We start from the raw sequence: 26,910 nt of genomic DNA, 5'->3' as shown, positions 1-26,910 counted from the left end.
TGGGGAGTCTGGAAGGCTCCTAAGGCTTTCTGCATGATGATGAAGTGAAATATGCACAAATGGCTGGCAGGTTTGTGTGCCAGTGCTGGCAGCTCTGCCTGGCATGGGAAGGGCTCACAGGGCAAAGGAGCCAAAGCCTCCTGAAGGGACCAGGAAGGGATCACCTGGCTCTGGCATGTCCTGCAGGGGCTGTGCTGGGCTGTGATGCTACTCTGGGCTCTCTCCACCTGGCTTTGGGATGTCCTGCAGGGGCTGTGCTGGGCTCTGTCCCTGCTCTGGGCTCTCTCCACCTGGCTTTGGGATGTCCCTGTGCTGGGCTCTGATGCTGCTCTGGGCTCTCCCAGACCCCACCTGGCTTTGGGATGTCCTGAAGGGGCTGTGCTGGGCTCTGTCCCTGCTCTGGGCTCTCTCCACCTGGCTTTGGGATGTCCCTGTGCTGGGCTCTGATGCTGCTCTGGGCTCTCTCAGGCCCACCTGTCTTTGGGATGTCCTGCAGGGGCTGTGCTGTCCCTGCTGCTGCTCTGGGCTCTCTCAGAGCCCACCTGGCCAGGCAGGTTTGGGTTTTCTGTCAGATCTCCCTCTGCAGCAGTGCCAGTGCTCTCAAGGAGGCACACCAGGCCAGGTTTGGGGTTGTGAATCACCTCCAGCATCCCACATTCCTTCCCAACAATGTTCTACCTCTGGTTTGCAGGGCCAAGGGCTCACTCTGAGGCAGCCATGAGTCGCAGCTTTCTTCTTTTCCTTTTTTGCCCTTTGTGCATGACAATGATGTGACAACAAGGCCACCTCCAAAAGACAGGGAGAAGTCCCACAAAGCTTCCCCTGCCAGGATCTTAGGATGACATGGAAGCAGAACTGAGTAAGAAAATAGTTTTAAACTCAGTCTTTTCTTCTCTCCATGACCTATTTTGGATACTCCTCCTGCAAGGAGAGCATTGGAGGTGTCTCACTGCTGCTGAATTGCTGATTTCTGTGGTGAAGAAACCTCTGCACTCTCAGCTGCTGATATTATGTATGTTTAAACTTAAATATGCATTGTCTTTATTGGGAAAATCACCCTTCAGTGTTTTAATAACTTGTTTTTCCCAGCTCTCATTGTGTCTCTTTACAAGCAGTTCCAACTCAAAAAACACCAAGTCTGCTCTAACTTAGAGACTACAGGGTAAAAACCCCCCAGCACCAGCCTACATCATTCAAATTTGCCACAGCAGGATCCTTCACCTATTTTCAGAAACATTTCGTTTTATTTTTTCCTCTCCATCTGACCCTTGCAGCTCAGCATTGGTAATTAGCCCCCTGCTTCTCCCGTAGCTACTAAAAACCAGGGAAAAATAAATGTTTCCATTTGAAACCATTATTGCAGAGGCACTGCCGTGGAACACTGGAGACTCACTGCTCATGGAAGGGAGATTTTCATAAAATGACACTCAGGCATTTGGGGCTTAGCCTTCAGAATTAAGAATAGTATATTTTCTTTTCTTTTTTCTTTTATTTTAATGAAAATTTGAGGCAGTGCCATTTCTGTGCTTCAGAGTCTGAACTGAGCTGTTAAAATCTCACAGCTTGAGGTGCTTTCATCCTAAAATCCCTCCAATTGAAAAAAACTCTCCAATTTGAAGTAATAAAAATTACTATCAGTGTAAGCAACAGAAAAAGTCTTTGGGAACATCATCTCTTCTGCAATGGTACCTAAAGGAAATGATGTTTATATGGAAGAATGGTCAAGCAATGATTTTCTTTTTTTAAATTGCAGGACTGCAGGAGATCTGCAAGACAATTTCCCATCACATGTGGTCCTAACAGTGCTTGGAGGTTTTTGTAGCAGCTCCCTCCCCAAAATATCCTTCCAGTTATTCCAACTGTGCCTCTCAGATCAAACTCCAAGTTTAAGGATCCAGGGAAAGGTTGGAAAAGCTGCTCAGAGCTTTCTGCAGACAGATCCAATCCAGCTGAGATTTCATTTTATCATTAAATATCCAAATCAAACCAGAATTTACCAAAGCCTCACAGCAAGTATTGCACCTTGACAGCTCTGCATCTGCCACCCTGCCTCTTGTTCAATCTATGGATTTAAATTTAAATCCTGTTTTCTTCCTTCTGCAAGGGGCATATTAGAACAGATGTTATTGACTGAGATCCTAATCCCACAATGACACTGTGGCCAACTCATCCCATTTTCTTATGAAATTTGATGGTTTTCTTTAAGCTTCAGCTGCTTGTATCAACCACTTGTTTAAGGAGCTCAGCCTTTCATCCATTTCAAGGAGATTTCTGACAGGCAGAATTGAGGGCTGGGGCTCACACTGACGGTTTAAAAAGCCCCACACGTCCAAACATCAAAATTATTGCCTGTTTTGGGTAATAATTGTGATTTTTTAATGCTTTCACCCAGAACTAAAGGGGTGTGCTCAGTGACAGTGCTGGATGGGGCTGAGGAGGAGCAGCACAGCCCTGACAGCAAAGATGGGAGTTAATTCTTGGAGGAGACTGAAAAAATAACCAGAAATCACGATGGAGAAGCTCTGCTGGCAGGAAAGGGCCTGAAGGAGCCACAAGAAATATGGGGAGAGATAACTGACAGGGGGTGGAGTGATGGGACAAGGGGGAATGACTTCCACTGCCAGAGGGTGGGTTTAGATGGGATATTGGGAAGGAATTCTTGGCTGTCACGGTGGGCAGCCCTGGCACAGGTGCCCAGAGCAGCTGTGGCTGCCCCTGGATCCCTGGCAGTGCCCAAGGCCAGGCTGGATGGGGTTTGGAGCACCTGGGACAGTGGGAGGTGTCCCTGCCATGGCAGGGGTGGCACTGGGTGGCATTTAAGGTCCCTTTGCAAGCCAAACGATGCCACAAGACTCTGGTTCCCCCACTTATCCCTTCTACGCTTTGGATTTTCAGAGACAAACCCAGAACGAACATCTCTTTGTGTGTTTTATCAGTTCCCCTTTTCCCATAAAGGTTTTATTTACTCCGCTCCTGACTCGATGCCACTTTGCCTCAGAAATTCTCCTCAACTTTGACTTTTCTTGCAGCACAAAGGCAGCAGGAGAGCCCTTAAAGACATCATCAAAATCTTTATTTTCATGCCTTCCAAAGCCCCTGGAAATAGATACTACACATCATTGTAAATAGTATTTCTCTTAATGCAATGATCTCGTTCTAATCTTCCAGTGGTGTGAATACGCTTAGAGAGATGGATGCTAAATAAATTAAAATGAGCTAAGAGAACATGCTTCATAACCCTGGAAATATTGCAAGCATTATTTAAAGTAGTTAATATTTTTACTGCCTCGTGAATGCTAATCTCTGAGAAATCTCAGGTACCAAATATAGTTTTAATTCTCAATTTTAGTTCTCGCAAACTAGAACTGTAAATTAATTTCAACACTATAAAAAGTAATCGAGACGTTTATTTTCTTAAGCAATCTGCCTCATTCAGCTGCAGACTGGGTTTGAATTAATGGTCCTGGCATGCTGAATACAAAATTAGTGATAATGTGAAATGCACGTAATGATAATATCTGCTGCAAGAGTTATAATGCTGGGGTCCAAATTTGTTCTCATTAATCTTCTCCATTACTATTAAAAAAATGATATTGAGCATCCTCTCTGGCACTTGAGTGCTTTTATGGGGGTTTCTCTATAAGAAATGGTTCTTTTTGCAGGATGAGCATAGCCTGAGCATGCTTTAATATTTTTGGGGATGTTTTGAATGTAGAATTAAGGTGCCTGTTGTATTTCCATAATCCAATGTCTGGACAAGGTAAAACCTTGGAAAAGTCACTGGATGTGGCTCCAAAGGTCAGTCTGGAGGAAGAAAAGGAGTTGGTAAACACTTCTTTTATTCAGAAAAATTGGAAAGAAAAGGGATCCACAGCAAAGCCCCCATGCAGTGACAGCATCCACCTTCCCTGTCCCACCAGTTCCTTGGATTATGGACTGAGGGTTTTTCTTCTTCTTCTTCTTCTTCTTCTTCTTCTTCTTCTTCTTCTTCTTCTTCTTCTTCTTCTTCTTCTTCTTCTTTCATCTTCTTTCTTCTTCTTTCATCTTCTTTCTTCTTTCTCCTTTCTTCTTCTTCTTCTTCTTTCTTGTTCTTCTTCTTTCTTCTTCTTCTTTCTTGCTCTTTCTCCCTCCTCCCCTGGGGTTCCAGTGTCCGTGTTGTTTTATTTCGTGTCCTGTTGTGCCAGGGTTGGACCTGTGCAGAGCTGGTGTTGGGGGTGGGCTCAGGAGCCCAGATCCCCCCAGGGTGGGCTCAGCCCTTCCCCAGGCCCTTTGTGCTCCAGGCAGGCTGTGAATAATGCAGTGCTTGTGTTATTAAACAAACTCAGAGCAAAGAGCAGAGCAGGAACAAAGCTCCGCTGCAGCACTGAGGGTGAGCTGCCTTAGCCTGAGAGTGCAGAGAATCCCAGCATCAGTCAGGCTGGAAAAGCCCTCCAGCATCACCGAGTCCCACCTGTGCCCAATCCTTGAGCCATTCCTGGGACACCTGCAGGGATGGGGGCTCCAATCCTCCCTGGGCAGCCCCTGACCCCTCTTTCCATGGGGAAATTCCTACTGGTGTCCAACCTGAGCCTCGCTGGGTGCAGCCTGAGGCCATTTCCTCTTGTTCTGTTTCATGATCCCAATCTTCTTTCATTTTTTCTTGCTGTGGGAGCAGCTGATAGCCCAGAAAAGAATCCAGGGATGGCGCTGGAGAGATGGGGTTGGAGGTGGGGACATCCTGGTGCAGTGGTGCCTAGAACTTCTGCCTAGAACACAGTTGTGACAGACACATTTTATGAAAAATCCTTTCCTTAGGGTTTTTCCTCCTGAGAAGCTGAGAGACCTCAGGAACAAAATGTAAACAATGGTTATCTGCTGCTGTGGAATGCAACAGGTGCATCTGGGATTGGTCTCATGTGCTTGTTTCTAATTAATGGCCAATCACAGTCAGCTGGCTTGGACTCTCTGTCCGAGACCAAAACTTTTGTTATCATTCCTTCTTTTTCCATTCTTAGCTGGCTTTCTAATGAAATCCTTTCTTCTATTCTTTTAGTATAGTTTTAATATAATATGTATCATCAAATAATAAATCAGCCTTCTGAAAAATGGAGTCAGATCCTCGTCTCTTCCCTCATCCCCAGACCTCTGTGAACACCATCACACACAGTGGCTTCCAAAGGGTTCTGTACCTTATGTGGTGAAAGTGGAATATTTTGGGCTCAGCAGCGTTTATTTTGTTTTCTTTCCTTTGGACTAACGAGCCTGAGTCAGGAAACCATGTGGGGAAAATCAGTATGCAGAGTGCAAGCATCAATTTAAATCTACAAAGTTGCAGTGGGCTATATAAAGATTTATTAATCAAAACATTTGCAAAATATTGACTGTGCACGTACGCTGTGAGGCCTGAGAGATCATCTGCAAAGCAAAGCTTGAATTAATCACTTCTTCTCATCCATTAATCTTTAAAGAATTAAAAAATTATGTAGCAGATATTTGTGGGTATTTTGTGAACTCATTTCATTCTCTAATTTCAAATTTTTTCCACTCAAAAGTTGTCGTGTAGAGGGAGGAAACAACAGCTCAGGGCAATCAGCCAAATTTTGGATTTTGGCTCCCAGAACAGGGGTTGTTTTGGAGAAGGTTATTCCTGGATCCTTCCCATCCTGAGGGGACAATTCCCAAAAAGAGCCCAAAATTCCTGAGGGACAAAGCACAACCAAGGGCATTTTCGTGCCCCTTTTGGCTTACACAGCTCTGCAAAACACAGATCTGGGGAAATCTGGTTAGAAGGATCTGGCAGCCCCTGTTCTCTGCAAAAGTAAATGTATTACAGGGGAAAAAGAGAAAAAAAATGTGGTTTTGTTGGAGAAAAAACCCTTAATGTTTTAGCATCCAGCCAAAGGATATCAATGGATACAGAGTCAGCATCCTGCCACCCTGAGTGGTGCTGAAAGCCTCGGCAGCCAGTGGGTATCACAGGCATCAAAACCCACAGGCATCATCTGGGCTGGGCTCTTGCATTTTCTGAAAGGCCCAGGAAGGCCCAGCACAGCCCAGAGTGCCCATGAATCAATAAATGCTGGCAGCCTTATTTTACTGAAAGTTGTCAAGTGCCACAAAGCAGCCCTGGTGTAGTTGATGGCTTTAATTTAAAGAAAATAATCAATTTGTAGGGCTGGCATGATGGGGAGCAACAGCCATGATTTTATTTCAGATGTTTCTTTGAGTGGGTTTATGAAGATGTTTTATAAACAAGGTTTTAAAGTGCAAGGCTTGTTGTTATTTTATTTCCTCCAACAACCAGCAAGTGAGGGAGCCAGGGCTGTATTTATAGCAGGATTGGTTTATGGAGGAAACCTTGCAGTGGCTGGAGGGAGGAACACACATCTCCTAATGCAGAGCGATGATTGTGAGCTGCTGCTGCTGAGGAATGTGGTGCCAGAGATTAATTAGATCAATTATTAACAGACAAATTATTGTATCTTTAATATTGTATAATATACAAGATATAATATATTACATATATAATATACAATATACAATAAATATGCAATATGTAATATATACTATATACTATATACTATATACTATATACTATATACTATATACTATATACTATATACTATATACTATATACTATATACTATATACTATATACTATATAATATGTAATATGCAATATGCAATATATAATATGTAGTATGTAATATAATATATAATATATAATATATAATATATAATATATAATATATAATATATAATATATAATATATAATATATAATATATAATATATAATATATAATATATAATATATAATATGTAATATGTAATATATAATATATAATATGTAATACATAATATATATTACATAATATATAATATATAGTATATAATATATAATATATTATATACTATATTTTATATATTATGTCTATTATGTAATATATTATCTAATATTAGAATTAGATAATACATTATATACCAAAATATAATATATTATATATTTACTATTATATTAATATATAAATTATTATATTATGTAATTAGACAAAAAAAAGCCTCGAGGTGATACGAAAAGCTCCAAGTGCAGGGAGCACCTTCCCTAAACCAGCAGAAAAAGCCCAATTCCGTCCTTGACCCCCTCCCACGAGCCCACCTGAGGCTCCCACACCTGGGCAAGGGGACAGTGACATTTGGGAGCAGCAGAAAGCTCCAAAAACCACGTTCAGGCATTAGGTGAGGATGAGGAGGAGCAGATTAATCCTCCTCCCCCAAATCCAAATTGCTGCCTGCTTTTTTCCCATCCCAGCCCTCCAGCTTCTCACCCTGCCAAGGCTGGGGCTGGGCTTAGCCCAGGCAGGGCAATAACAGAGGGGTTAAGCTTGGAACTTCTTCCCTCTGCTCTGCAGCACTGTTTGTCTCCTACTTTTCTCTGCTGGAAGCAGGAATACAAAAAAAAAGTACTTCTGGCTCAGCCAGTGGATGATTTTTATCAGCTCATTTTAGTCAATAAAGAAAGAAGTCAATCACTCCTGGAAAATAGCACTTTCCAGAGCTGTATAAACCTGGCCAGTACAATTGCAGAATAAATCAATAACTGCATTAATCAATAGGATGTAAACTGCTGATCTCTGTGGATAAATTGTACTGATGTAAGAAGGCTTTCAAATAAATTCCAAACCCACTCAAACTGCACAGGCTTTGAATCTGCTGAGGGCACTGGGACCCAGGGAAGATTTGTGCTGTTTCTCTTTAAAATCTCTGGGACAGCAGGGCTGCAGAATAATGTAATTAAATCATGGCAGCAGTGCTCCCACAGACCACTGCAGTGAGAGCTCCAGAAAAGATCCCTGAGCTCACATGTGCCAGGAAAAGGGGATTTCAGGGGGAATAGGGTGGGCAGCCCTGGCACAGGCGCCCAGAGCAGCTGGGGCTGCCCCTGGATCCCTGGCAGTGCCCAAGGCCAGGCTGGGACAATCTGGGACAGTGGAAGGTGTCTCTGCCATGGCAGGGGTGGCACTGGGTGGGATTTAAGGTCCCTTTCCACCCAGCCATTCCATGATTTCCATTATTCCTGTTTCTGTGACTCTAAGAACAGCCAGAGGTGCACAGAGAAGGGAAGGTGCTGCTCCACCTGGATATTTGACAGCCCCAAGAGCTGTAGGAAGTTTGGCCTCTCCAGACACCTCCATTTTACATGAAACCCTGCATTTGAACACCTTCATTTTTATTTTACTTCTTACCACAACAGTGACCCAATGCAAGGCTACTGGCAGAGCCCATGGATGGTTTCTAAGAGAAAAATTGGATTTTACCTGAGGAGATGCAGCAGAGTGGTTGGAGAAGAGGGATGTGACTGGGAATGTGGCTGGAAAACCAAAACAAGGAGAAACAAGGACATCAATGAGGAAAGTTTGTGGTGGACATGTCACTGAAGGCAATCTGGAAAAAAAACAACTGTAAGGACTTGATGACTCAAGTGCAACAATTCCATTTATCTTATTGGAATATTAAGATTCCAATATTTTATATATATATATATATAATTATTTGGGATACAAGCATCATATAGCCAACCCAGTACAGCACCTTACAAAAAAACTTCTGCTCTTCTGGGATCCCTCAGCATTTCAGAATTATTCCAGTTCATTCCATAAAGATGACAAACATTTGTAGCTGCTTCTCAGCACTGAAATATATTGGTGTCTTTAAAATAGGTTAAGCAAAGAAACAATGCACAGCAGTATGATTAATATGACATTTTAATTGCTATGTCAGGCCTATTTTCAAGTATTTAGTGCTAAGAGCTGACAAAAGAAGTTCCTAATAAAAAAGCCTGAATGATTGAAGCTATTTAGAGGCCCTCATTGTACTGGGCTGTCAAAATGTCCAACTGACCTTTTCCTGATGGTAAATTTTTCCAGGGAAGATTTCATACAGGCTATTTTAATAGTGCTGATTGCCCACCCTCTCCTTCAGTTTTTAGATTAGATAATGGTCAGAGTGAGAGAAATGTCACATCCTTACCCAGACACTGGATTTGGCCAGGGGCATTCTGTGTGAAGTCTGTGGAACCTTATTTAAATTTTTAGGTGGATATTTCTGAATGCATCGTTGGCCATTATTTTATATTTTCAGTTCAGAGCAGTCCTGGAGGTGTTGTCCCTCCCATAAATTCAGTCAGGGGCAGAGGGAGCCTTTGGAAAATAGCTCAGCTCAGTGGAGGGAGGCTGGGGCACTCCTTGGCAGGAATGATGGGCTGGGGGAGCTCAGCATCCCTGTGGCAATGACTCTGTGCCTGCCCCCAGACCCCAATCCACTCATTGCCAAAGCCAGCACATCCCTGGCAGTGCCCAAGGCCAGGCTGAACAGGGCTTGGGACACCCTGGGACAGTGGGAGGTGTCCCTGCCATGGCAGGACTGGCACTGGATGGGGATTAAGGTCCCTCCCAGCCGAAACCATTCTGGAATTCTGTGCCTCCATGGCATTGTGGCTGCACCCACAGAGGCGCCTGAAACCTCATTTTGGGAGCACTGAGATGCAGCAACCCTTGGGCGGGTTCAGGGCAATTGTGGGGATGGTGTCTTGGAAATATCAGTGCTGGAGGGGAGTAAATCACACATGAGAGGATAGAAATTGCCTTAGAGTAGAAATTAATCCTGGATTTAGATGAAGTGCGCTGGTTTAACTTGTTTAACTCTTGTCACCATGATATTTTCTGAAAAATCTTCTTTGCCCAGGAATTTTCTCCTGAGAAGCCTCAGAAACACCTAAGAAAAGAAATGTAAACAATAATTATCTGATTGCTTTGGAATGTGGTCTGGAGGTTGGTGACCAACAGGTGCATCTTTGACTGGTTCCATGTGAATTGTGTTGACTGAACGACCAATCCCAGTCCAGATGTGTCAGGACTCTGATCAGTCACAAGCTGTTATTGTAATTTCTTTTCTAGCCTTCTGATGTATCCCTTCTATTTCTTTAGTATAGTTTTAGTATATCATAAATATGATATACTAAATATAATATAATCATTACAAAATAGGATATATGATATATGATATATATGATATGATGTAGTATAATGTAGTATAATGTAGTATAATATAATATAATATAATATAATATAATATAATATAATATAATATAATATAATATAATATAATATAATATAATATAATATAATATAATATAATATAATATAATATAATATAATATAATATAATATAATATAATATAATATAATATAATATAATATAATATAATATAATATAATATAATATAATATATCTGCCTTCTGAGAACATGGAGTCAAATTCTCACCTCTCACATCCTGGGGACCTCACAACACCACAAAGTGAACCTTGCTGTGCTCACAAAGGCTTGCAGAGATGGACAGAAGAATGCAAGGCTCTGATAAGAGAAGTTTTCCACCTCTACCCTCACAATAAACCACATTGGTTTACTCAAACTCTGACGTCTTTCGAGCAGGGAAACCAAAACCATTGGTTTATTCAAGTTCTCACATTTCTTGTGCTGCCTGAGCGGACAAAAATGCCCAGAGGGGAGCGCAGAGCGAGCCAGGATCCCCTGGCACCCCCCGAGAGCCCCCAAACCCCCATGAGCAGATGAATCCCCTCCTCCATGGTCCCTGCAAATCCCTGCAGAGAATTCTCCACCACTGAGGGACAGGCTGATATTAATAAAACCTTTTTTGCACATTTACAACACATTTGTTCATGGGTGCGATTTAAATCTCGGTGTCAAGGCATCACCAGGGCTGAATTCCAACAGCCCACAGGAAACAGGGAGTTTCTGCACTCTGGGGTAATGTTGATTTAGGGGCTGGTGCAATAACACACATGGGCTGTTTTATTTCGTTTCTTGGCATTCCTATTCAAAAATTGCCCTATAAAGAAGGGAGAAGGTGTTAAATAAAGTTTAAATGCTCGTAAATCACAAAGAAACATTGTGCTCGGAGTGAATGGAAACATTTGGAGAGGCTCAAAATTGCTTTTTTCATGGAGAAATATTTTGTTGATGTGTTAAATTCAAAATGAAAATCCCTGACTGTGAGTCTCTTTCATGTTTTGGTACTTTGCCTAGGTTATCAAAAGAAAATAGGTATTATTTTTCCAGCTGTCTGAAAACTTTGGCTGCTCTGTGATTTTCTCTAAAATCTGCTAAGTCTGGGCCCAAAATTCCCTTTACTGGGCACCTTTAAATGGGGTTTTTAATTCAGGTTCTTGGCTGTTAAAAATCAGGAGCACTGCAGAGTTTTTCTGTTGTTTTCTTTTCACCTTCTGGTTTTAGGGGATTTTTGCTGCTCCTATTTCCAAAGTTTTTCCCTGCAACTCTAAGTGACAAAATTCTTTTTGACCCTTTCTCTTTTCTTTTTAATGAAAGCTGCCAGCCATGTGAGCCCTTTCCATTTCAGCATCAGCTGCTTTAATAACACTTGCACATAAAAAGAGCTGGACTTTCAGTGCTTTGGGCAGCTCGGGCTCAATTTGTCCTGGTGAAACACCAACAAAAGGAGGGGGGAGCTGCAGAGGAGAAAATGAACCTGCACAAGTTCTGCAGTGATTTAGGGAGGGTGGGAGGAGCTGGATTTAAAGTTTTTTTTCTCCTTAAGACTGCTGAGCTCTGCTCCTGAGGCAGAATATTCACCCTGCAACTGCAGGTCCAAGGGAATTCAGCAAGGGAACATTCATTCACATTCCCGGGATTCTGCAATTGTCCATTTTTATAAAGGGCTGCTCCCCTGGGAGTGGCAAAATGGAGAAATGCTGAGGCTTAAGAGTCTGATTTGGATCTTCTACAGCCAGAAAAGAACATCATTGGTGCACAAAAGGGAGAAGAAATCTGAAGAAGTGTTTCATTGTTTACTTCCACCGCAAGGAAAAATGTTTTTACTTCATTAAGGTATTATCAGGATTTTCTATAGCACATTCATTTCTATCTAAACCATTCTCCTCTTTTGAAAGCTCTGTTAAACCTCTTCCTAATAACTCCTGTGATTAGGAACTTTGTAGAAATCCCAGAGGACAGACTTCTAAAAGTGACATTTTATTTCCAGAGCCTCCCTGTAATTAAGCATCGCTCAGGCATTCTATTGAGCTGTAGCTGCTCTGCAGAAAATCTCTTTTCACTTGAATAAAAGGATGTTTTGGGTAAAGTTAGCAGGGAATTACATTTATGTTATGAAGTATAAGAATTTCAGATTCAGTTTAATGAAGGGAAATAAAAGGAACCTGTTGTTTAATGGGCACAGAAGGTCTGGGAGTGAGCAGAGGTCCTGCTGGACACCTGCTGGGAAGGAATGATGCAAAAAGCTCTCCCAAAACCAAATAGGAGTGACCTCTAGAAGATATTTTATTGAATGCAGTCTGGGGGTTATTAAATACCACCAGCTGGAAGAGATCTTTAATGTCCCTTTCGACGCAAACCATTCCATGATCCTGTGAAGAGTTACTTGCTTGGACATCAATCTCTACCATGTGATTCTGCAATGATTTTATCATTTTTTTGTTTATTTTCTCTCAGACTAGCCCATGGGCTCTGTGAGGAATCAGAGAATCAGAGAAAGGTTTGGCTTGGCAGGCAACTTGAGGAGGTACCAATTCCTCTGTGAATTCCCATTGCCATGCCCATGGATAACCAACATATTTTAATGTGTTCTTTGAAGGATTTCCATGCTCAGCTGAACTTCTTTTACTCATTCATGTGCTGACACATCTTCGCCCCCATTCCAACAGTCCCCTTTTAAAAAATATTTGGGGTATTTGGTTATCCTGTAGTTATAAATGTTTACAAAGATGACACAACATGGATCTGACGGTGGGGAAAAGAAAACAAACTTCAGAGCAAAGTGAGAAGGAAGAAAAGATTTCCCAGTAATGATATCAGGCAAAGAACACCTTTTATCAGATGTAGTTCAAGCTGGCAGGAGCGTGGCTTCAAGTGTTGAGCTGCATCTCCTGAGTTGAAAGCCAAGCTCTGGTGTTTAATTTGTCATTCTGGGGACTCAGGAGATTGAAGGGCTTAATTAGCTGCTTTTATTTATATTTCAAGATTATGAAAATCAATGTTCTTCTCATTTACCTTCACACTCAACTCAAAGATGAATCTACGCTTTCAAGCCACAGCAAAGAATAACAAAATCAGGAGAGAGCATCTGATGCTGCTTAATGACAGCTAGACTTCAGTTCTCCCTCAGAAAATATTCAGTGTCTCTGGAAGTTCTGCTGATCAGAACCGTCTGTGCATGGAAAAGTCCTTTCAAATGGATTTGAGAATATGTGAAGTGTGTGATGGTATAAAAGGTGCTGCTATTTCAGCTCTGCTTCAAGGCCTGCTGAAACCACTGAAAATTTTTCCGTGGAATTCACTGGGCTTTGGATTGGTCCATAGGAGACTCATTTTATTTATAAGTTTTATAATAAAATTCCCCTTTTCTGCAGAAAATAGCACAGGGTACTTCAAATAATGTGTTTTGTGACACCTCCTCTAATACAGACAAGTGCAAAATGTAAACAAATAGCTTTTATTTAATTGAAAGTGGGTTTTTTTAACAGGATACATCGAAGAACATGAGATAAATAATATCCACATCACAAGAGTTTTGAATCCCTGCTCCCCTGCGTGGCATCAGCTTGCACAGGTTGACATTCCATTAAAATGCTGTTCCAATAACAACTACTTGGAGAAAATTTGAGACCACCCACGTGTCAATCCCAAATTAGGTTTGGCATCACTCCGTTTAATTAATGCATGTTGATTTACCCCTTCATTTCCAAGCCTATTTTTAAAAATTCATGGAATTTTGATGCCTAATATTTTCTTAATGACAGACCACTTCCTCCTCCCTCCCCCTCCCCAGTGCTGATTTTTCTCAGGAATGTTGGTTATGGTGAAGAATTAAGATAAAATCTACACTTTTATTTTTAGAAGTCCATGGCAGAGCATTGCTGGAACCAGCAAGGAAAAGGGTTTAGAAGAACAGAACCCAACAGCAGGATCCCAGATGCCAATGTATGGTTTATCCTTTGGGATAACTTCATTGCTCCAGAGCTTAAACCTGTTAAAATATAAACAGACAGAGGTAAATCTGTGTCAGAAATTATTTTTCTTTGCATTTTAGCTCAACAGCAATCGCTGTTCTCTTTTCAAAATGAAACATTATCCACAAATGTAATTTCTATTTATTTGATTATTAAACTGTAGTGGCCATTTAGTGGAGTAGGGTTTTGGATCAAAATCTCACCTTTTCCATGGGTGTCTTATTCAAGAGGGTTTTGACTATTTTATTGCAAAACAAACTATGAATATAAATATAAAAATGCTCTCTTTTCCATGAATAATAGGTTATCTATGAGAGCAGAGGCTGCACCCTGGCCCACCCCAGCCCAGCCATGGGACAGGGCTGAGATCTCTGTCCAGGGCAGATTTAGAGCCACATTATGTGTGAGAACTTTGACTTTTCCAAGAAATCTTATTCCTGTGTCCTTCCCTGAGCTCTGCATGCCAGGGCACTGGATACCTGCACTAAAAATAAGGCGTGGAGTAAAACACTTTCTCCTCTAATGAATGTCAGAGTATCAGAGACAAATTTATAGGAGCCAGCACCAAAAAGCACCAGGAGGGAGGACACCTATGGCAAGGGACAATCTGGGAATCTGTTGTGCTTAGAGGCACAGATTTCTTCTTATGCAACAGCATTCAGAGGGGGGAAAAAAAAATTCTCTCACTTACTGGATATTTTTGGAATCCTAATTTCCTCACTGCTGCTGCCATCGCCACCATCACTGACGGTTCTTATCTCGATGAGATAATCTTCTTCAAACGGGACCAGAAGTTCAGCTGAAGTGTTGTTTGTCTCCAGGATATGGGCTTTGCTCTGCCTGTTCTGTCTGTACAGAATCTAAGCAGAAAAGGGATTGGAAAACAAGAGTTATTTCACTTTGGTTTAAGTTTTAATGGGTTTTTTTGGGGGGGACTGAATGATTCTTCTGTAATGTCCCAAAGTTTTCTGAGCATTTTCAGCATCCTGCAGGGTTTTAAAAGCAATTTAAATAGGGGAATAAATTCTTCAGGATTTTGGGGTGGGTACCACAGCAGGTGGTTTCCTAGAACCTGAGGATAATCAAAGAATTCTGCACTGAATCCAAACTTTAAAATAAATTTGTATTTCCTTTAAAAGAAGATTTATGGGAAGGCTTTTTGGTTCATACATAGATCTTTGTGTGAGTATCTTTCAGTCTCTTTTTTAAAGGTACATTTATGAACTGCCAGAGAGTGAGAATGTTTAAATGTAGTTTACGACTGCCTTTAATGCTTCAAAGACTGTTCTCTATTCCTTATACATTTGTGCAACTCCTTCCCTGGAGATATGAAAGCAAGAAACTTTAGGTAAGTAAGATCACAAGGGGACAAGAGAAATACGGGATTGGGGACAGAAAATCCTTCTGTTGGGATAAAGTTCTACTCTGAATGAATATTTGTGTAAACATCAGCCAACCATCCCAATAAATCCAGAAAAATCAGTGTTCCAGGTAATGGACATTCACTTTCCACCAAACCCCTGTACCTGTATTGTAACCAAAATTTCTGATTGATGAGATAAAGAAATCACTTACTTTGTAGCCCAACACCTCAGACTCATTCTCCATTGTTTTCACATGCTCCCAGTTGAGGCAGATTTTGGAATTTGTCAGCTTCCAGGCTATGTTCGCTGGAGGTTGACTTGGTGCTTTTAAAAAAGAAATAACAAGGATTATGATAATAACGAGATAAACTGAGTATTAATTTTCATAGTGTAGCTGAATGAGCTGCTGGTATGGGAGTAGCAAATGCTTGGGTGATTCCAACCTAAAAGAGCAAAAAACAATTTTCCAGTCCATCATTGCTCTGGTATTAGTCAGAATAAAGATCTATTCATAGCACAGAACCTCTTACTATGAGGCTTCATTTGCAAAATTAGGCACAGCCTGACAGTGTCTGACAGTTCAAATTACATTTAGAGATTCTGTGGAAGGAAAATGTTGTTCCTCTCTGTATTTCCATGTCCTAGAGGTTGTTTTGCTGTCTGGATCTCCGAAAAAGCTAAAACTGAGAGCACACTACAGAAGCCAAGGTTTCCATCAGCCAGGACAGGTTACAAAGAGCTGCACATGAAAGTCTCCATGTGATCCACCATGAAACATTGTAGGATTTTAGAAATTCTCAGCACAATAGCCTGAGAGCAGCTTTTTCAAAGGCTTTTTATGCCTAAGTGCGAGGACTTTGAAAATTTGCCTACAAGTGGCTGGAATTGAATCCTGTGTGAACATGTGAGGGTGGAGCTGAGCCTTTGAACTGAGCTCGGATTTAGGCCAACACGTTCTCTCCTGCTCCATGGCACATCCTCCCAGGCCCTGCTGCCTGGTGGCACAGGAAAGGAGGATTGAAACAGAGAGAAAGATGGGGAGAGAGCTGGAGAAACGCATTCCAGCCCTGATTCTAACTTGTTTAACTCTGGGATCCTTCTCTTCCCTGCTATGTGTTGGTGAGTGATAGAAGGAACAGTTGATTTGGTGATAATTTCTATCATTTCCCACAGAGATAAAACAAGTGGATGGGTGCTGCTGTTTCATATCCATCTGCCTCGTGGCTTTGGAGAAGTTTAACCCATCCCTCTGGTAGGGAATGAGGTGTTGGTGGAGCTCCCAGGTGAATATCCAGGGGTGTCCTTCCATCAGCCACACTGTCAGTGTCGGGAAAGATTCATTTCTTTCTGAAGACATTTATCTACTCTCACATACATCATACTGCAAATTTATTTAACTATGGCTTGAAAGCTCTTTGTTGCTTTCAGGAAACATTTTATATATGGAATTGGATAACAAAATAGTCACAAGAGGCAAAGGATGTCAAATACTTCATTGGCTGTGCACTCTGAAGAGGTTTGAAATCACTCAAAAACGGGTGAATTATAGCTTTGACCAAAGCTTTTTGACATAGAAACTCAAAGCTATCTTAATTCATGATCTTGGGGCTGAAAAACCACCACAGGAGGATTTGCAAAACAAAATTATCTGGGTTTTTTTTCCAGCCAGAACCCAGAATAAGTGGTAAGAGCACTTTCCCAAATCCACAGGAATATCTGCTAGCAAAACCAAGCAGTTCCAGATCTGAGATTGGCAGGTTATTTCCTCAATTAATTTCCTGTAATCAATGCTGTCAAGAACAACAGAAATCCCAAATATCTGCTTAAGTTTATGGAGGTGTTGGTGTTATTGCCATGGTTTAAGTAACACTTGGCTTCGTTGCTGTAATGTGCTGAGGTTTATCCTCAAAATATGCAAGTATTTCCAGTATCTATATGTAATATTGATATATTTTGGGTGCATATGTATCTATTTGTAAGGGAAAAAGAAGAGGAAGATGAAAAAATAAAGGGAAGAGGAGAAGAGAAGGAGGAGAAGGAGAAGGAGAAGGAGAAGGAGAAGGAGAAGGAGAAGGAGAAGGAGAAGGAGAAGGAGAAGGAGAAGGAGAAGGAGAAGGAGAAGGAGAAAGAAGAGGAGGAGGAAATGGAAGTTGAATAGAAAAGGAAAGGAGAAGGAAAAGGAAGGGGAAGAGGAAAAAGAAGAGGAATTTCTTCAATCCATGCCATATAATTAAAGGACCAGAAGAGAACAGCTCTTTATGGAGCCATGTCCATGGTTTGAGGACCTCAATTCCTACTCCCTGAGTACTTTTAACTGAACCCAGGATGTCACCTTAGACCTTACATCGATCTTAGAGAAGAACACTTCAATCAGAATTGCACCTCTTTGGCAGAAGGATCATTTCAGCTCTGCTGAGTCCCTGCAATAATGGGATGAGCAGAATGCAGGAATGCTGGATGCTGAGCAGGAAGACAGAGCTATTACTTTGGAGCTCCATCTCCTGCTCCAGATGCACATTGTTTATATTCTCTTGACATATTATCTCTCCTCTTATTGCAAGTGCTTGCATCTTCCACAGACAGAGCTTGAAATTTTAATCTATATATTTAAATATTAAAAAGGTTATTTTGACTTTAATTTTTAAATGAACCATTAGCACAATCCTGAATTTGACAGAAGATAAAGTAGATGTAAAACAAAAGCAAATTTATTCCTTCTGTGTTTTGTCATTTGACTGCCATGTCTTTAACTTGTCTTTCATTCAGATGCACATAGGAATAGAGGGAAGAATTCCCAGAGATGAATCTATTTTCTGTTGAAAAATGGACTGCGATGAAAGTAATGGAATCACAGAATGGTTTGGTTGGAATAGCACTTAAATTTCATTTCATTCAACTCCTTGCCATGGTCACAGACACCTTCCACCATCCCAGGTGTTTCCAAGTGTGGTCCAAGTCTGGCCTTGGACAATTCCAGGGATGGGTCCTGTTTGAGTCCTTCAGAAATATCTTCTCTTGCTTTATTTTTGATTGTCTTATTTACAATAAATATTGGTTTTGTGGAAATTAAAAAAATCAATTAACTCATTCTGCAAGTTGTTCATATCTTGCACTTGGAGCAATGGCATGGAACAGCATATAGAAAAGAGGAAAATTGGTGAAACTCAGGAGAAATATTTCCCTTTTATGCTAAAGGAAGGGCTGATCAATAATTTACTGGGGAAATAGATTCTAAGGGAAACAAAACAGCAGAGGGATTTACTTTTAGCATTAAATTTTAAAAAATTACTAAATTGTGTTTATATTATTGTATCCCTTATGCTGAGCTCTGCAGTGCAAAGTTCCAAGGTCTCAAAAATCCTCTGTATTTTGTGTTTTCAACATCTTCCCTTAAAACCCCCAAACCAACACAGCCTCACCCCAGAATCTCTTGTCTGACCTGTGGGACATCCCTCCTTTATTGCCTCTGCATCTCTGGAATCCCCTGGAAGCAAGGGGGCTGCTCTTCCAGGGCAAACAGAAATCCTCCCTCGTGGGGACAGATTTAGGACCAGAGGAAGTTTCTCAGTCACAGATTTTGTTGTCTGACTCATGAAGAAATTTGGGATTCAGTTTTCCTTGCTGTTGAAGCCTTTGGCAGGGATGGGTCACGGGGAGCTGGGATGTGCCTGTCCCAGCTGGGAATTTGTGGATGCCATGGGGCAAGAGAGAAATGGCAAGCGTCTCTAACAGCGGCTTGTGAGAACTTTCAAGGATATGTAAAGATGTGAAACTTGTTAAGTAGACACTATCTAAAGGTGCTATTTTTCTACTTTGTCTTTCCGTTCTTCTCAATTCATACAATTCCCTGGAATTGTATGAAAAAGGTGTTTTTGTTAACTAACCAATCAAATAGAATCTATTGTATCACTCTATAAAACCGCACGGTTCTCTTGAATAAAACCTTCTTTGCTCTTCCTACAATCCTGCCTCTCATCTGTTCCTGTGTCATTGTCAGCACAAGAGTGACACCCTTGTTGTGCCAAATCCAATACTCACGGGATTTTTTGGTGGTGACATTCACGGGGGTGCTGGAGGGCCCCGTCCCCGCAGTGTTGTAGGCTCGGACTGCTGCAAAATACACCGTGTTAGCTCTCAGGCCCGTGATGTTTTTGGCTGTCACATTCCCACTGACTCTGACCTTCCCAGCTGTGCTTTCCTTGGGATCATCTATCCAATATAAAACCTAAAAAGCGAGAACAAAGAACAGGCAATTCATTGTGTTCCAGCAATTAGAGGCTTGGCTGGGAAGCAGACATGCTGACAAGGACGATTTCGAGGAATACAGGATTTTTTTGTACTCCAATCTAGCAGGATGTAAACCCAGGCATGAATATTTATAGCGAAGCAATAACATTTCAGAGACTGAATCCCAATTAAGAACTAAATGAAATCCTTAAATTTACAGATGTCCAGAAGGAAACCTTTGATAAGGTAAGGAATGATAAAAGCTTTGTTGGTTTTTTGGTTGAACACAATGAAAGAAAACCTTAAGAGATACAAAAGAGCATTTATCTCAGTCATCTAAAAGGTTTTTAATTATTTTGTATTCTGGCTCTAGTTTTGATTCAGTGACACCTACTTAGACATGCTATTTTTTTCATTGAGTAATTGATTTAGGAAGGTTTTTGGACTGTACATAACTCTTACTACCTTCCTTTATAGCTTGCAGTGATAGCACAGAATTTAAAGTGCTTTTGACTTGTTTTCCTCTTATCTTCAAATTAAAAAAAAAAAAAGAACAAAACAAAAGAATGACCAGGAATGATATCTGACACTACTTAATTCTAAAATCATGGAATCATTTAGGTTGGAAAATATCTTTAAGTCCAACCATTAACTCAATCAGCACTAAACCACATCCCCAAGTGCCACATCCACAGGGCTTTAAAATTCCTACAGGGATAGGGACTCCTCCACTGCCCTCTTCAAATGTTTGAGTTAATGGTTGGACCTGATGGTCTTTAAAGGTCTTTTCCAGCCTAAATGATTTTATTAAGAGGAGGGAGAAGTTAAAAGCCTTTCAGTGCACCACAGCACAAGCTCTGGGTAGTTCTGGAGTACATTTATCCTGCCCTGCTCTGTCAGCAGTGCCTCGTGTGCCTGTCCCCAGATCTGAGCACAGAAAATCTGTGACAGAGCTGCAGTTCTGGGCTGCAAATCCTCCTGATTACCTCAGGTGGCTTGTTGCTCATGAGAGCCAGGGAAAGAGCTCCACGCTCTTGGAAGCAGCAGTTTGTTAACTGGGAGGAGGAACCAGAAGGCCAAGAGGATTCTGGACAGGAAAGGGACAACTTCAAGGCGTCAGTCTGTCAGCCCATGGCCCAGCACCTCATCTCGTGGCCCAGCACCCTGCCCACGGCCTAGCCCCTCACCTCACAGTCCAGTCCCTCACCTCACGGCCCAGTCCCTCACGTTGTGGCCCAGCCCCTCACCTTGTAGCCGAGCACCCTGCCCACGGCCCAGCCCCTCACCTCGTGTCCCAGTCCCTCACCTCATATCCCAGCCCCTCACCTCGTAGCCCAGCACTCTGCCCGTGTGCCGGTTCCAGGGGATGGGCAGCCAGGACACCTCCACCGCCGCCGCCGACACGCTCAGCGCCGAGGTGCCCGCCGGGGCCATCTGTGGCTCTGGGATGGGGAGAACAGAGCTGCTGGGACATGCTGTGACCACAGGGACAGTGCAAGGGGAGGGGAAACAGCAGGAAGAGCCCCTGGTGTAATCATGAGGTTTGCTCTCCACTTATGGTGGGATGTCAGCAAAACCTGCTCTCAGAATTGTCCGTTCTACATCTGATGGAGCAGACTTTCAGAGATCAGCCACATTGAGTAGTCTGAGGAACCAAACCCTCTGAGAGCAACACCTTTGAGTGTCTCCCAGTTTTCCCAATACACTCAGCAGGAGAACCTTGGGGACAAATTAGTCAAAACAAGCCCTCTACTGAAAATCATTCTGAAAATTTGCCCCTTGCTATTTTTACTTCAGATTCCCATCTCTTGCCTCATGTCTATTGTAAATATCCAATGAACAAGTTTGAGCAGGGTCCTTAAAAACCCTGTGAGATCTGCCTGACCATATCTGTCACCTATTGCTGCTACACGCCCATTCCCACCAAGAGTAACTCGTGTTACCATCCTCTCCTGAGTAGATGATGGAAATGGAGCTCAGGGTCCCTTCTCCCTCGTTGTTGTAGACCCCAACTTTGACCTCGAAAGGAGACAGGGGTGTGATGCTCTCGTTCCTATAAACGTATTTGCTGGATTCCACCGAGGCCACCACAGCTTTGGTCCAGGTTGTGGAGCCAAGGGGACGGAACATGACGACGTAGCCAAAACCTTCCCCATTCTGGAGCTCTTCTGACACCGGCTGTGGTGACAAGGCAGTCAATAAAGGTTTGCATGTATCCACAGTTTTAATTGAATCTTCAGTCCCTGACTATATTTTAGTGCTATTGATTTAGTTGGCTGTGCCTTGGAGAAGATAATAATGTTTGCCCCATCCGTCGATGTAATATTGAAATAAAAATCAAAATAATAAATCTATCGGGGCAATCAATTTAGAAACAAAAGATCTGATCAGCTCCATTAAAGTTGTCTCTTTCAGGCATGAAGTTTGCAAAATTAAAAGCATTTCACTCAGTACAAGTTGTAGCTTGTAGATTTTTTCCTTTCCCCAAAGGGGCATAGGAATGCTAATTTTAAATAAATGATTTTAAAGGAAAAAAAGAGCTGGGAAGGAACAAATGTATACAAAGAAATGTGTGTCAGTTGTATAATTGCCTGCCTCTGAGTACAGTACTGATGTATTTTTTTTTCAGCAAGGAAAAAGCCTCAAGTGCATGAACATATTCTTATTTAACTTCTCAGAACAGAAATGTTCCTTCAAGTCAACATGGCAAAATTAATGTTTCTATTAATAAAATCTCATGTCAAGATACGTATGAAAGGCTCAAACTGAAAAGGCAATTACAGCAACACCGTGTCCAGCATGAAGTTTGGTTTTTCATGGATAAAAATACTTCCACATTCTCCAAGCAAGAGGACATTTATGAAACAAAATCAGGATTAAATGGAGAAAGGAAGTGTTTCTCAGTAAAAGTGCATTTATTTCAGAGGCTTGCATCAAAGGAAGGGGCATGGGAAAGCAGGCATGGAAAATGGTGCAAAAAGACAGAAAAAGGGTCAGGACCTAAGTCCTGGCCCCAACCTCTTCTGCAAACTCTTGGGAGCACAAACTCTTGGGAGTGTGAGATGATGGAGGAAATCTGGAAGCACTTCAGAACACTTCAGGGCACTAATGTTATTTTTATCATAAATTCCTTCTAATTCTAATAATAAAAATACTGATAATAAGCCTGCCCTACATTTATAACATGTGTCTTTCCTTCAGTGTTTTACAAACACCCGCTATTCCCCTTTCCATCTTTTTTCCAGCCCTGAGAGAGTTAAATGTGAGGGATGATGCCTCACTGGGGATTTATAGGAGTCGAAACTACTTTCTAGAGCATTTAATTTGTTTTTGAGGCTTCTGTGACCTCAGATTTAATCAAGACATTTAGTGAGTTCATCACAGAAAGCCGCAGAGTCGTGTTCAGTGTTGTTTGCTGGCCATAATTAGGATTTCTTCTGATTGTTTTTCGGGACATACTACGAAGTCCAACAGAATAATTTGATTGAGACCTCTCAGGTTGTTTTCTATTTTCATGTTCTTCTGCTCCCAAAGAGGAGAAAATGAAACAAAAGAGTGAAAGGTGCAGATGGAGGAAAACTTAGTTCAGGGAAAGTGGAATTTCACTCTGTTTGCAGCACAGGGAGGGGAAAACATCAGCAATGTTATTTATCTAGTGGGGATTTTTTTAAATTTCTTTTGATCTGATTTTTCACTTTTTTGACCAAGCAGCTACCCCATCACTTCCCAGGCTTTGCCAGAGACTGCCTGCCTTCATCCCAGTGCCCGTGGGAAGCTGCTGGGAGGCTGGAAAAGGAGGCTCCTTCCCACAGCACTCACTTTCTACTCTTTGAAATGACCTGCACTCACCCTTTGCAACTTGTCTGGCATTAACTGCTCTGGAAATGTGTATTCTCTGCTCTCGCTGGAGTGCTGCAGAATTAAAGGGCTCATCTCCTTTAACGCATAATAGGATATGTCTTGTCAGCACAGTGTTCCAGAATGGAAAACATGTAAACAAAAGTAGGAAAAATGTAAATGCAGAAAATGGCCAAGCAGATTAGTGTGTTAAGCACCTCCTGTACAATGGAGATAAGAGGGTTATGCAGACTTCTAAACATCTTTACAACATGCCTCTTAAACTGTTTATTTTCACAAATTGTTCCCTATAACACAGAAAACTTGCTGTATATCTTACAGGCTGTTTGCTCTCCACATCCAGGGTGAAATCCAGGCTCAACCAAAGCCGGTGACCAAAAGCCTTTGGATTTCAGCAGGGCTGTGGTTTCACCCACAGATTTATCCCTGTTGGACACCTGAGGTTCACTGAGCTCAGAATTACCTCCCATGTGATGACCAGCTCGGAGCGGCTCCCTCCTCCTCCGCCGATGTTCGTGGGTGCCACCACAGGAACTGGAGGAGAAAAGAGGTTGGAGTTTGCAGCTTCCCCAAGGCTCAGCTTTGGGGCCAGCCCTGTTTAGTGTCTTTATGGCTGATCTGGGCCTCAGAAGTTCACAGCTGGCACTAATTTGGGTGGGAGTGTGGATCTGGGCAGGCTGGATCCAGCGGTGTGAGGCTCAACAAGGTGAAGTGCAGGGTCCTGTTCTTGGGTCATAAACGATAAACCACATAAATCATTGACAACAGCCTCATCGAGGACTTCAAGGTGAGGGAAGAGTGGTTGGAAAGTGGCCCAGCAAAACAGGACCTGGGGGTGCTTAAGATGAGGCCAGGTGTGCCCAGGTGGGGAGGAAGGCCGAGGTCACCCAGCCTGGATCAGCAAAGGTGTGGCCACAGGAGCAGGGCAGTGATTGTCCCTCTGCTAAGGCCACACCTTGAGTGCTGCTTCCAGCTCTGGTCAGCCAAATGTTGGACTCAGTGATCCTGGAGGTCTTTCCAAGGGGGTGATCCAAGCATTTCCTACCTCACCTGCAGCCTCTCAACAGTGGAACAGGGATTACATTGCACAGCAGCCCATTTGAAATGAAATGAAATGAAATGATGTTTACATGTTTTCTGAGGCTGAAGCCATAGATGAATTTGATACATGAGTACCCTGGTTCAAAAAATTAATTAAAGAACTGGGAGCATCAAGTATCTGACATTATTATGCCTCATCAACTAATTGGCAAAATGATGTTCCATTCAGACTGTAGCTGCAACACTACTGATTTACTAATTATGCATTTGTTCAGTAAACATGTTGTTGGAGCAATATATTAATTTTTTTAATTGGTTGTATGCTTATCTTAGTGAATTCAAAACTCACAAATTGCTTTTCTCCTTCTCCCAAGACTGTAAGTACCCAAAAGTTGCTTGATGAGTGTTGGATTTCTCCTGCCTTCCACAGGTGTGTGAGAGGTAGAGGACTGAGATCAGGGAACTTTGTTGAGGTTGAAAGGGTTCACGGTGGAGAGGCAAAGACAATATCAGCATTTCCTGCCTCTTGCTTTATATTTCTTCTTTAAGGTCCCTTCCAACCCAACCCATTCTATGGTTCCATGATATCATGTTCTTTTTCAGCTGCTGGAGAAGTGTAAGAGAAGAGGACATCCCTGGAACAGGCAGAGTCAGGAACCCTCTACAGGACATTTGGTGGTACCATCTCCAAACCCTATTTTCAGAAATTTCAAGATTGTTTTGTCATTGTCTTCATTCAGCTCTCACTGTCTGAAAAGATTATGTGTAGGGTGAGGAATAGGAGGGATGTTTGCATCTCAGAAGAGATGTTTACATCTCTCTTTTTCACAGATTTTGGGCAAGTTTTGCCAAATCTGCTCGTCCTTCCCATTGACAAATGCATTAATCCAGCTCCAAGGGTGGCAATAAAAGCAACCATGCTTAAAGTTCACAGAAACTGATGCCAGCCCATAATATATTTTATATTATATATAATTAAAGATATGAATTACATAGAATTTCCAGATTCTAGTCCATGTATAAATAAATATCCTCTAGAAATGGGAGGAATTTCAGAATAATTTTGCTGTGCAGCCATAAGAGTGAGTCTGAGAGCAAACAGCCTGGGCTCTCCTGGAGGGTTTCACAGGGCTGTTCATTTTTGTCACTCACAATCAATGTCTTTGGGCACATCAGAGGCAAACAATCTCAGACTGACAAGAACTGCATGGAAACAGCAAAACAAACTCTCAAGCCTGGTGTTTCACTGTTTCATGAACCAAGTGATGCTCAATTAGCTCATGTGTTAAATGTGTTTGGTACTTGTACATTTGCAAGGGGAGAATTTTGTGCTGCGGCTCAGCAGAGCCTCAACTGGGTCAGAGTTGAGAAACAGATGAAAATTTACAGCTGAGTGCACCAACAGAGGCTCAATTAATTCTCAGCTCCATTTTAATGAAATCAACAGTGGCTCATTTGCATTCACAAATCTACTAATGCTCAGATTTTAGCTGCCAAAATAGTTATTACAACAGCTCAAATTCACCCTTTCCTGGCCAGGTATTTGCTGTCCACACTGCCCTGCTGATTTCAGGTTCCTATTCTGACTAAAAAATTAATAAAAGCTCATATTGTCCCACTGCACTGCAACATTTGGAGACAGGGGTTTGCAGCAGTGAAGGAGTTAAGCAGCTAAAACCTGAAGTGAGTCTTTCTGTCTCTTTTGTTAAACTTCAGACAAAGCTACAGTGCACAGAAATAATCTTCCTTGTGTTATTGCCATGATAAATAACAATAATTTTATTGTTTCTTTCTCCTCGTTGCCCCAGTCTTGTGAAACCCTCTAAGAAATAAATAAATAAAAGCTTTAAAAGATGAAAGCTTTCATTGCCTGTCTAGTTTTGAATATCCCACTTTACAAAGCCCCACGGTGGTAACAGCCACAAAAACATTCTCAAGATTAATTTGGTCTTTGTGATCAATCATGTAATGGAGAATATTCATTTGAGATACTCTGCTGGGAAATTTAAAAATTCTGACCTCCTCTGGAAGGTGCTGGTGTTGGATCTAGATGGTCTTTAAGGTCCCTACCAATCCAAACCATTCTGGGATTCTATTCCCCAGAAACAAATGGATTCCACATTCTAAAAGAAATGTGTTTTCTTCTGTATAATGTACAATAATGTATTTTGAGTTCTGTCCTGAAATGCAGCTTGCCAAACTTCAGAGCTTGGCAAATGAGATAAACAGAGAAGAGAAAGTGGATTGTAAAAGCTGCTTCCATTTTACTGCTTTCCATCCCATAAACACTGATTTTATAGGTGGGAGACAGTTGATAAGCAGGGGGCTGAGAGGAACATAAAACAAACCAAAGGTTTGGGCTGCAAATAAATTGTACCA

The 26,910-nt window shown here is 41.8% G+C and overlaps 1 protein-coding gene across 3 annotated transcripts in view; it reads right to left on the bottom strand.

The window, feature by feature from the left end:
• Positions 1-13,505: 13,505 nt before the first annotated feature.
• CNTN6 (contactin 6) overlaps positions 13,506-26,910 on the bottom strand; it is a 129,358-nt gene continuing 115,953 nt past the window's right edge. For all 3 annotated transcript variants that reach the window (XM_063165041.1, XM_063165040.1, XM_063165042.1), the window contains 7 exons: positions 23,954-24,024; positions 21,576-21,810; positions 20,959-21,074; positions 19,444-19,630; positions 15,617-15,729; positions 14,733-14,901; positions 13,506-14,058 (listed from right to left, as the gene is read on the bottom strand). In XM_063165041.1, coding sequence (XP_063021111.1) covers positions 13,925-14,058; positions 14,733-14,901; positions 15,617-15,729; positions 19,444-19,630; positions 20,959-21,074; positions 21,576-21,810; positions 23,954-24,024 — 1,025 coding nt within the window. In that variant the 3' untranslated portion in view covers positions 13,506-13,924. The remainder of the gene's footprint in view (positions 14,059-14,732; positions 14,902-15,616; positions 15,730-19,443; positions 19,631-20,958; positions 21,075-21,575; positions 21,811-23,953; positions 24,025-26,910) is intronic.

Source organism: Melospiza melodia, chromosome 10, assembly GCF_035770615.1.
Source record: "Melospiza melodia melodia isolate bMelMel2 chromosome 10, bMelMel2.pri, whole genome shotgun sequence".
Lineage (NCBI taxonomy): Eukaryota > Metazoa > Chordata > Aves > Passeriformes > Passerellidae > Melospiza > Melospiza melodia.
The sequence above is the reverse complement of the archived record's forward strand: the minus strand, read 5'-3'. Positions and strand labels throughout refer to the sequence as shown.